At 57.3% G+C, this 11,836-nt stretch overlaps 1 protein-coding gene across 2 annotated transcripts in view; it reads left to right on the forward strand.

Moving 5' to 3' along the window:
• PDE8B (phosphodiesterase 8B) overlaps positions 1–10,308 on the forward strand; it is a 35,189-nt gene extending 24,881 nt beyond the window's left edge. For both annotated transcript variants that reach the window (XM_032952280.2, XM_032952289.2), the window contains 13 exons: positions 89–143; positions 807–852; positions 1,566–1,643; positions 3,370–3,446; positions 3,837–4,013; positions 4,168–4,213; positions 5,117–5,255; positions 5,718–5,916; positions 6,978–7,195; positions 7,402–7,546; positions 8,635–8,811; positions 8,925–9,054; positions 9,272–10,308. In XM_032952280.2, the coding sequence (XP_032808171.1) occupies positions 89–143; positions 807–852; positions 1,566–1,643; positions 3,370–3,446; positions 3,837–4,013; positions 4,168–4,213; positions 5,117–5,255; positions 5,718–5,916; positions 6,978–7,195; positions 7,402–7,546; positions 8,635–8,811; positions 8,925–9,054; positions 9,272–9,381 (1,597 nt within the window). In that variant the 3' untranslated portion in view covers positions 9,382–10,308. The remainder of the gene's footprint in view (positions 1–88; positions 144–806; positions 853–1,565; positions 1,644–3,369; positions 3,447–3,836; positions 4,014–4,167; positions 4,214–5,116; positions 5,256–5,717; positions 5,917–6,977; positions 7,196–7,401; positions 7,547–8,634; positions 8,812–8,924; positions 9,055–9,271) is intronic.
• The last annotated feature ends 1,528 nt before the right edge of the window (positions 10,309–11,836 follow it).

Genomic DNA, 11,836 nt, shown 5'->3' on the forward strand with positions numbered 1-11,836 from the left:
CGCACGCGCACGCATCCACACCCATCGTGCGAACGGACTGTCGTGCGCGTGTGCAGCCCCTCTGAACTGGCCCGTGTCTCCTCCGCAGGAAGATCCGTCACTACGTGGCGATCAAGCGTCCGTGCGGGGACAAGCGCAAGCAGGTACCACTCGGGGGGTGGGGGGGGGCGATCGCGAAGGGCGTGAGGGTAACGCGAGCGGGAGTGACGCGCGCATGTACGTGAGTACGTGTGTATAGGTGAGTACGTGTGTGTACGTGAGTACGTGTGTGTATGCCCGTGTGTCGGTTGACTCGGCCTTCAATGAGTATCTGGTGATGTTTGCACACAGCACCACGCAGCACCAGATACCGCTGTGTGTAAATATCTCCAGGTGCAGTTCTGGTCGTAGTGTTCCGGCCTTGGTAGGTGCCGCTCGTTTACAGCACTTGCCCCAAAAGCCCGTGTGGGCAATGCGGGGGACCTTTGCCTCTCAGTTTAACACGTAGGCTTTCGCGACCAATATTATTCATAATAAAGGTTTTTGGGTTAGATCGCGTTTATTTATAAATGTGTCGTAACCCTCCACCACCCGACACAGCCAATCAGCAAAAAAAGTGTCACACTGACAAAAGACGAATAGTTCACTACTTTAGCCCACCGGTGTGTTGAAGAGTGAATCCACATTTACAGTTTGAGTACGACGTTTCGCTGGTAAATACATCCAGCATCATCGGGCAATTCGCCAGAATGGTAAAGCCCTCGCTTGCTCCCCTTTGTCTCTGTGCCTGTCCGTGTTTGACTGTGGATGTCGGGTGGCGGCCGCAGGGGGCGAGCGACACAGGGAGAGACGAGCGACTCCAAGGGGACGCAGGTGAGAAGCGCGGCACGGGTAGGGGTACACACACACAGGTACACACATAAAGACAAAGATCCTCCCTATAGCCTAAACAGACTGTTGGGGCAAGTGCTGTTCGTGAATGCCTCTGAGGGCTGGCAACGCCACACGAGGGGTGGGTGGCCAGAACCACGCCCGGCCGCCTTTGTCTCCAGTGGCGATGTTTACACTTCGCACCAGGTACTCATTTGAGTCTGCGTCGGCCTGGACTAGACCCTGAACCGGTTCATATGATCATCACTGGTGTTGGCCGTGAGCAAGAATCGAATTTGGGTCGCCGGGTTCGTAGCGCAGCTCACTAGCCACGCACACGTGGACACACGCCCACGCACACAGACACGTCTACCAAGACATGTGTACACAGGCCCACGCACACAGACACGTCTACAAAGACACGTGGACACAGATCCACGCACGGGCCCCTCACCCCCCTCCCCCCCGCGCGTGCTGCTGCTCGTGATGAATCTGTAAGCGCTGCTTCCTTCTAAGAAGGAAATCGGTTCTTGGAGGAGAAACGTAAACGTGAGCACAGAGCTCCCAGAGGCCGCCCCCTCCCCAACCCCGCCCGCGAAAGCCGGCATCTCACCGGGGTCAGCACGGAGACCAGGGGGGTCACGGCCAATCCAGGGGTCACCCCAGCACTCACGCACATGCGCTGTAACGACTCACGCGCCTCTCTCGCCCCGCAGAGCCCCACTCCCAGCGGCACAAGGAGCGCAGGACGGGCTCCCTGGACATCCGCTCGGTGACCTCCCGCGGCAGCGACGGTGACAGCCACGCTAGCCCTCCATCCCCTCCCCTTCCTCCCCCCCCTCGCTCCCACCCTGCCAGCCTCGTCCCTGTCTGCTGGCTTTCCTGCCCTGATACCACACCCCCACCCCAACCCCCCATCTCCCCCAACACACACACACCCGGTCATGCCACGGTGCCTCCAAAACCACATACCCCCGTACCCTCAATCCCCCATACCCCCCAGAGCCCCATACCCCCCCCCCCCCCCCATACAGCCCAAAACTCCCAATGCCCCTTATTCCCATAGGAGATGTGGCTCTGTTTTTCAGGCTGTCTGCTGGGGGGGGGGGGGGGGGCTGTCTACTGAGAAGGTGTGGGGGGGGGGGGTGCCAGGCAAGGGTCTGGGCACGGCTCTGCTCCTTCCCTCTCCCTCCCTGTCTCAGACAATACCTCGACCCGGGGGAATGGCTGTCGCCACTGTTTACAGCGAGCGTGCGCTTGTGCAACTGTGTGTCTGTGTGCGTGTGTAACCGTGTGCCTGTGTGCGTGTGTAACCGTGTGTCTGTGTGCGTATGCAACTGTGTGCGTGTGTAACTGTGTGTCTGTGTGCGTGTACACCTATGTGTCTGTGCGTGTGCAGCTGTGTGTCGGTGTGCATGTGTAACTGTGTGCGTGTGTAACTGTGTGTCTGTGTGCGTGTACACCTATGTGTCTGTGCGTGTGCAGCTGTGTGTCGGTGTGCATGTATAACTGTGTCGGTGTGCGTTTGTAACTGTGTGCGTGTGTGTCTGTGTGGGTGTGTAACTGTATCTACGTGCGTGTGTAACTGTATATGTACGTGTGTGTAGCGGTGTGTCTGTGTGCGTGTGTAACTGTGTCGGTGTGAGTTTCTAACTGTGTGCGTGAGTAACTGTGCGTCTGTGTGCGTGTGTAACTGTATCTACGTGCGTGTGTAACTGTGCGTATGTCCGCGTGTGTAACAGTGTGTCTGTGTGCAACTGTGTGTCGATGTGCGAGTGTAACGGTGTGTGTGCGTCGGGTCTTCTCGGCCATAGTTATGCCTTCCCTTCTCTATGCTTGAGAAACGTGGATCCCCCAAATAGAAATATTCAGGCTGGCCTGCCTACAATCCATCTTGGGTTTAACCAGTCTAGATTGTTTGAAGAGCTCACAAATCCTTGAAAGATCTGGACACAGTCCCATCGTTTAGCTCCTCCAGCAGACAATGCTGCATTGGCTGGGTCTTGTAGCCCGCATGCCAAGTCACCGCATGCCAAAACAGCTTTTGTTCGGCCGGCTAGAGGGGGCTAAACGGGCGCAGCAAGGGCTAGAGAAGAGATGGAATTATATGGTATGAGAGGATATGGAGCTGAGTGGACTTGCCAATGACTAGTACCAATGGTGTCAAGATCGGCCTCTGTGGAGGAGGCTCGTGAAGGACGCTATTGGGAAGTTGGAGGCAGTCGCCCTCTAAAGGAGAGCAGAAGAGTGATGCTCACATCAACGATCGGAGCGCCGGGCAGATAACAATCACAGCAAGTTGGCACAGTATGGGGCACAGGTGGTGCTTTTGCCAGTAATCTTAGTCAGTTCATCCATGGAACCTGGGTCTGTGCCGTGACCTCCGGCCAGCGGGCGTTCCATACTTTACATGGCCTTAAAGTGCACATAGTCTGGCACAAGCGCCGTGGTGACGTCTGCGCCACTTAGTGGCGAATGGCGGTTGTTGTTGCTGCTGCTGGTGTGTGCCCGCGTGAGCAGGCAGCCTCCAACAGCCGAGGCGGAACTCCTCGATGGCGCGGATTCACTCCATGACGATAGAGGCTCCCATAACCAAGGTAACGCAGCTCCTCATCCTCACCTCATCCTCACCTCAATGCACCCTCACCTCATTGCACTTGCCACGTCATCACACTTTCACCTCCCTCCTGTACAGGTAACACGCCATGGCCCTGACCCTAACCTTGGGCATGACCATGACCTTAACTTTTACTCTACCCATTGACCCTGAAGTTGACCTACGCTGCCTCTCCTCTCCATATGGCCAATGTCATTATACCTCTCCACCCCTCTAACATTCGCCATAGCCCTGAGCCTGACCTTGCTCCTCTGGCTCTGAACGATCATTAGCCATAGCTCCAACCCCTTACCCCAGTTCTGACCCGTGCCCTAACACTGCCTCCAATCCCAAACCTGACCCTGCTGCTGACCCCCCCCCCCCGCCGCAGGTCATTAACATAATTAATGCGGCCCAGGAGAGCAGCCCGGGCTCAGTGGCCGAGGCCCTGGACCGGGTGCTGGAAATCCTGCGCAGCGCGGAGCTCTACTCTCCACAGCTCACGGACGCGGCGCCCAACCCCCACACCGACCCTCACACCAGCGACCTGCTCGGGGGACTCGTCACGGTACCTCGCACGCACGCACGCACACACGCACGCACACACGTGTGCGCACGCACCAGTGGTGCGTGCACACACGCACCAGCGGTGGGTGCTACCGCGCTGTGCGACTGACCCCGCTGACCCCACTGACCAGCGACCGTGTGCCCTGTGCCCACAGGACGGACTCCGCAGGCTCTCGGGGAACGAGGTCATCCTCAACAAGAGTACGAGCACGGGGTCACGGCGTACACAGGGAACGAGGGCAGGACTATGGAGCATGGGTGTAAACGACACTGAGAAAACGGGGGCACGGGCTGTGGAGTTTGGAGAACACGGGGAAGACGGCGTGATGCATGGGGTCATGGGGCATTGGGAAAAGATAACGGGGCTGCCGGGGAAAGGGAGCACAGTCATCTGTCCGACACCACTCTGTGCATGCATACACACAACACGTGTACGTGCATGTATTTGTATATAAGTGGTGGGGAGTGGTAGCGTAGCGGTTAGCGCGCTGCGCTACGAACCTGACAACCCGAGTTCGATTCCCGCTCACGGCCAACAACAGTGATGATTATCTGAACCGATCATGGTCCTCCCCTAGGTCGACTTAGCCTAAAATGAGTACTTGGTGCGGTGTGTTAACATCACCCCTGGGGAGACAAAGGCGGCCGGGCGTGGTGGTGGCCACCCATCCCCTCGTGTGCTGTGCCGGCCTTCATAGGTGCTCGCAAACAGCACTTGCCCCAACAGTCTGTTCAGGCTATACGGGGGTCTTTGTGATGTTTGTGTAAGTGGGGAGAGGTAGTGTAGTGGTTAATACACTGCGCAATCAACCCTGCGACCCCCCCCTCCTCACTCACGGCCAACATCGGTGACGAGTATCTGCATCGGCCCTGGGCCTCCCTTTGGTCGTGAGTGTAAACATAAGCAGTGGGGAGATGCGTGCTCCATTCCGGCCTTCATAGGTGCTCGCTAACAGCACTCGCCCCTACGGTTTGTTTGGTTCGTACCCTTGACCAAAGCAGTAGGTGAGAGAAGCCACGGAGACGCACGAGGCAGCATCACCTCTGTTCGAGAGCGGCTGCCAATGCTTGTTCCTGTCTTTGGTCCGCATGCGTACGGCGCAGGCTCCAGTCAGCACTTGGCCCCCGCGCTGGCGCTGACCGCGTGCCTGGGCGACGCACCGCCCTGTGTGGCGTTCATCCTTGACGCGGAGGAGACCTGGGACTTCGACATCTTTGAGCTCGAGAGCAGCACGCACAAGAGGCACTGCACACACCGCACCACGCACCGCCTGAACCGCCCTGTACTGACCACACCACACAGCGCCCACCAGGTCCCGCGGTGCCGAGGGCCCATTCCTTCATCCCTTGCACTGGGGTCCAAGGCGCTCAGTGCAAGGGATCGGTGTGCGAGACGCGAAGTGGTAGCACCGCGGTGTGCTGCAGAACTGTGGTGTCACTACTGTGGTGCAGGACTGCGCGATTAAACACAACACTGCAATTGACCGCGACGGTGCCCCACGGGATTTACGCAGACGCAGGAGTAGCCTCCGTGCCAATCTCCTGCTTATGCACAACCTATTTCAACAGCACAGCGTGTGTGTCTGCACCTGTATGTGTCTGTGTCCTTATGCATGTCCCCGTGAGCGTGTGTCCCCGTGTGTGTCTGTACGTGTATGTGAATGCAGTGCGTCTTTGTTCGTATGTGCGTGTGCATCCACGCCAGGCCGCTCGTGTACCTGGGCCTCAAGGTGTTTGCACGCTTCGGGGTTTGCGACTTCCTTGGCTGCTCGGAGGCGACGCTGCGCGCGTGGCTGTCTCTTATCGAGGCCAACTACCACTCGAGCAACTCGTACCACAACTCCACGCACGCTGCCGACGTGCTGCACGCCACCGCATACTTTCTGCGCAAAGAGCGGGTCAAGGTACCCCCTAACTACCACCTAACCACCACTCGAGTAACTCGTAGCACAACCCGACGCACGCTGCCGACGTGCTGCACGTCACCGCATACTTCCTGCGCCTAAGTGGGTGAAGGTGCGCAGGGACATGGAGGCACACGGAGACAAGGAGACGCACGCACACATGAACAGAGACCCACACACACCAGAGTACACGGAGAGCTGTGCATGCATGCAGGTACTCATCATCATCGTCGCCACATTTGGGCGGTTTGTCGGAAATGCATTGCAGATAGAGGAACGCATTGCATGCTGGGAATGTGAGATAGTGAGGCTGGGGAGGGCGATGGGCCTCCTGTGGCGAGGGTGGGGGAGGCCGTGGGGGTGCAGGGAGCTGCGCTGGGCTGGGTCACAATAACAGGATGCAGCTCTTACGCAGGAGCGACCGTCAGGGCCTCCGCCCCACGGTGGAGGCGCTAGCGACCGCCCCCCATATGCGCAGGAAGTCACCTCATGGCTGTTTCGAGCCGTGTTGCCATGACGCCATGATGCCTCCACGCGAGGAGGAGCAGGAGGAGGATTGGGGTAGGAGGAGGAGGGGGGAGGAGGAGGACGTGCGGATGGTGAACTCCCGCGGCACGGGCGTTCACAAACACCGCTCGCGTTGGCGCCCCCGGGGCCCACGGGGATTCATAAACAACCCCGCGTCTCGCTCTTCAAGCCGTCTGCAATGAGCAGACAGTTCCGACAATGGACCGGCTCCCCGTTCCATCCAAACACTCCCACTCGCCATCTCCACTCTTAACTCTCATTGACACTGATGCGACACATTCCGTGATTGTGTTGGTTTGCATTTTTCCTGCGGTTTTGCCTTTGGAGTGCACTGTGCATTTGTATGTTTATTAACATATTGCAAGGAGCGTGGGTAAGAAGCGTAAGTGAGGAGCATGGATGAGTTTGCGGTGCTTCTTTCAGAGTCACGCTTCGCGGTCGCACCGCATTCTGAAAAGGGAAGCTTGGGAAGAACGTCAGAAGTTGTTGATGTTTCCGTGCTTGTCTATGTGCGCGTGCGTGCGTTTCCCCAGAGCTGCTTGGACCAGGCAGACGAGGTGGCGGCTCTCATCGCGGCCACGGTGCACGACGTGGACCACCCGGGGCGCACCAACTCGTTTCTGTGCAACGCGGGCAGCGAGCTGGCGGTGCTCTACAACGACACGGCCGTGCTGGAGAGCCACCACGCGGCGCTCGCCTTCCAGCTGAGCATGCGCGACCGCGCCGCCAACATCTTTCGCAACATGGACAGGTGACAGTGGCGAGACTCCTCAATCGGATTCACGTTTGGTCTCGTTCTGCGTCCCTGTGGCTTCACGGATGATTATTGTTGTCGGAGCAGATGTTAGAAGTGCTGCAGCTGCTACTGCCGTCTCTTTAAAGAGACACAGGCGTGCGGGGGGAGACGCGGGGCGTGCGAGGAGAGACACGGGGCATGTGTGTGTGTGTGTGTGGCAGGAGCGAGTTCCGCACTCTGCGCCAGGCCATCATCGACATGGTCCTGGCCACGGAGATGACCAAGCACTTCGAGCACGTCAACAAGTTCGTCAACAGTGTCAACAAGATGGCTGCGGCCGGGAGCACGGGGGACTCGGTGTCCCTGGTGGGTGGATCCGCACGCGCGCACACACGAGCACACGTGTGTGCGTGCACGAACACGGTGACACACGGGTGCACGCGTACACACATGTATACACGCACGCACACACCCGTGTGCAAAGACAAAGGTCCCCGGACTTTACACGGCACACGAAGGGATGGGAAGCTAGGACCACGCCCGGTCGCCTTTGTCTCCCTAGTGGCGATGTTTACACGTCGCACCAGGTACTCATTTGAGGCTGAGTCGACCTAGAGGATGCCCCGGACCGCTTCAGATATTCGTCACCAATGTTGTCCATGAGTGGGGAATCGAACTCGGATCGCCGGATTCGTAGCACAGTGCACCAACCGCTGTGCCACTACTCCCCAAACACCACGCGCACCAGGTGACTCACAGACCATGTGTATATGTTAGAGACGTGCACTACGGATTGACAGGCAAGGGCGCTTACACACACCGATGCATAGACACTATTTATGACTTATTAATATTTAGATTGTTTTCCCAGGAAAGCCTCAATGGACCTCAATACTCTTTTTCAGGAGGCTCCTGTTTTTCACAGTAGGGGGGGCAATTTAGACCATAACTCCAGCACACCATTGCCGACTCTTCTTTCAATATGTTACGGGATCGTTAACTGCCGCTGTGAAACAGACGGCTTGTAGTTTATACACTCATATACGGTAAGATTAGAACCACGGACCTACGCCGTAAACGGAAAATGTCCCACATAACACAACGTGCGTTCACGACCATGGCTATGCAAGACCAACTATGTACCATATATAGTGAACCAATGTAGTCTGCGCTCCTTCAATTGAGGAGGAGCAGCCAAACTACACGAACTCGCTCCTGAAGCCCTCGTCGTGGCGAGCAGACCACGGCATTGACATCTCACTAGTGAACATATTACTGCTGCCATCCGTACGAGTGGACAGTTCAAGTTGTCAAGTTGTTTTTGTAGAAATAGCTGGCAACACGCGCGACCAGGGCAGGAGCCTTATTCGCAAGGGCGACCTGGGTCAACGACGCCCGTGAGCCGCGTAGACGCACACGCGCATTGGTGACACGTGTCCCCCCCTCTCCCCCAGAATGGGAGCAGCAGCGAGGATGACTCGGGCGGGGGGCCGGGCCCCCCGAGCACCCCCGAGATGCGCCTCCTCGTCAAGCGCATGCTCATCAAGTGCGCCGACGTGTGCAACCCGTGCCGCCCGCTCGCGCTCTGCGTCGAGTGGGCCGGGCGCATCTCGGAGGAGTACTTCGCACAGGCACGCACACGCACGTGCACATACCCACGTGCACATACGCACGTCTGTGGAGGTGGTGGTGATGATGATAATGGTGGTGGTGGCTTTGGTGATGATGATGGTGTGCCCTGCAGACGGACGAGGAGAAGAGGAAGGGGCTGCCTGTGGTGATGCCCGTGTTCGACCGCTGTTCGTGCAGCGTCCCCAAGTCCCAGATCTCATTCATCGACTACTTCATCACCGACATGTTCGACGCGTGGGACGGTGAGACACGGAGGGGAGCGGGGGGGTCAAGGCGTTGCCGACTCGGCAATTCTCAGTAAACTTGGTGATTCGTTAGCAACAATCCAGTGACTTTCTGCGACGCGAACATCAGGCAGATTTGCGGGCAATTCCCGGTGGCGTTCGGGATCCAGCATGAGTTCACTCTGAAATGCCCTGTAAATCTTCTCACGTGCATGCATCACCCCGCCCCCCACAGCTTACGCGGAGCTGCCGAACCTCATGCAGCACCTGAGCACCAACTACCGCTACTGGAAAGCGCTCGACGATCGCAAGCTCAAGTCGCTGCGCCCCCCGCCCGAGCAGTGAGCCTGGCAGGGAGAGCGGCGTGAGGCAGCGGCTATGGCCGTGGGAATGCTGAGGCCGCCCAGAGGGGTGGACGCGGCGAGCGTTTCTGGGCGAACGCCGCTGCTGCCGAAGGAAGGACCTGGAGTCACTTGAACAAAGCTCGGCAGGCCCAGGCTGCCCTGGGCTGTGGGCAGCACCTACCTCCATGACATCTTGGAACTGGGGCAGAGTTGGGGAGAGGCTGCCTTTGATTTCCCCACACGCCCCCCACAGCGAGGAGGAAAAGGAGAGGACCCCTGAGGGCGTCTCCCTGGCCCGTGGCCTCCTCTTCCACCACCCCCTCCCCACCGTGTGGCCCCCTGCATTGCGGTTTCGGTGGCCTGCCCCTGACACCCGTGGAAAAAGGACTAGGGCCACAGGAGGCCATGGGCTGGAGCCCCCCAACGCGCGTATACTGAGCCCAACTTCTCTATAGATTGGAGCACCCTCCGTTTGGATTGGAGTACCCCCCACCCCAGGTCTGCCATAGATGGGACTTTGTGGGCCAGCTTGAAGTGGGGGGGCCATGGGGCGCACGGGCCCAGGAGAAGGACTCCGCGTCTTAACTTTTACAGTGAGGGGGGTCTCGGGGAGACACGGGGAGACACGGGGGACCCCAGGAAGAAACAAGGGACATGGGGACGCTGCTGGGAAGACACAGGGACCCTGAGGAGAAACAGGGACCTAGGGGGCATGGGGACCCTGTTGGGCAGACATGGAGACCTTGCTGGAGAGACACAGGGACCCTGGGGGACGTGCGGGCCCTGTTGAGACAGGGCTCGTGGGCGCCTCTTTGTACGCACACGGCGCAACACACTGGACTGTAAAACGGAATTACGTTGTTGGAGCGTAACGAGATGTTTTGTACACGACGCCCGCGCCGTATTGAAATAAACGATACGAACGCTGTCCGCGGCCCCGTGTGAGTGGCGACACGGGGATCGTCGGCACATCGGTCATTTAAACCAGCAGCAGCCAGTTAGTTATGCTACTAAGTGGCTGCTGCTGGGACACGGGGAACCATTCGACTTTCCGACCAAGCAGCTTTGTGCATAAAGCTGGCTCGGTTTAACCTGCACAGCGATTCTCAATATTGATTCAAGTGCTATTGACCGCTGATGAGTTGCTGAATGTTGATACCGGTCCAGAGTTTTGCTTGTGTTGAACTGGAGCTGCTGAAATTATGCATTCCCAGAGAGGCCATGTGGCTGACAGGATGTTTAAAACGTGCTTTTATATATACGTACAGGTGGAGGGATAGATTCAATCATTGGCCCGGGAACGCATCACCGAGTGGATTATGTGAATTGATGTTCATTGGCCTGATTGCAACATTGTTACCCATAAAGCAATGTGCCAGAAACATTTTACTTTTAATACGAGTTTATTAGTAGCAAATGCCTGTTTCTCAATATCGACATACTGTATGCCCATTTTTAAACGGTGAATCAGGAAACATTTTCAATAGTGAATTCTTATCAGGTCCCCGTGGTATTAAGTGAAGTTGCAAACTCTTATCTACACAATCTCTCCCTAGCTTTTCTACGTGCTATGAAGAACGGCCATTGCCTGTAACGTTTCCTATTATATATTTTCTTTAGAGCCACGGTGCTATTGACACGCGATGCGTCGTGTTGTTTAGACACGTGAAGGAGGCGCAATATCTGCTGATCGAGTCCCAATGTGAGTTTTGTGAAACTGGACCTTGCTCGTCTCCCCGCGACGACCCCATGTTCTCTCTTCTGGCTGTGTTGCCCTTGCTCAGCAGCCCAGAGCACAAATTTGTGTTGTTCTGGCAGAGAGAGAAACCTGACCCCTATCTGCGCAGCGAGGAGTGGGACAGGTGCGGCCGGCGGGGTCCCCTGAGCGCAGCGCCCCCGATTAGCACGGCCTGTGCCTCGCCTTTCCGGGGTCGTTCCCGGTTCAGCGTAGCACACCGCTGGCGATGAACGCGTGTGCAACCGCGTGGTCGATCCACTGCTGGATGAAGGCCGCCCCACGCCGTGTGGGTCGTGGTGGGGGGGAGGTATGTGACCATGAAGATTTGCCACAGCGGTCAGCGCGGGTTGGTGGAGGTTGCATAAGCGTTGGAGGCATAGAAGCAGAGTGCAACATGGGATTATGCTGCGATGCCCCAAGCTGCTGCACCCCACTCGGGCTTGCATCTTAGTTTGTTGTCCTTCCTCCGCACCTATTATCACGTTTGGTTACGTACGGTGCGAAAGAAGAGCAACATACAGTACCTAGCGTCGCATTGGCTGAATGTTCACGTGTTATTGTGCTAAGTGTTCTTCGTCTGCAATATGTTACTGTGTGTGTGTGGCTATGTTTGTAGGTGCACTGTGTGTATTTTGTCAATGTGCTTTGGATATTGTATGTATTGTGTATGTAGTGCCGTGTGTATTGTACAGTATTGTGCGTATATTGTGTGCACCAC

The sequence above is a fragment of the Petromyzon marinus genome, chromosome 1 (genome assembly GCF_048934315.1).
Source record: "Petromyzon marinus isolate PM22_M1 ecotype Great Lakes invasive population chromosome 1, UKy_Petmar_22M1.pri1.0, whole genome shotgun sequence".
Classification (NCBI taxonomy): domain Eukaryota; kingdom Metazoa; phylum Chordata; class Hyperoartia; order Petromyzontiformes; family Petromyzontidae; genus Petromyzon; species Petromyzon marinus.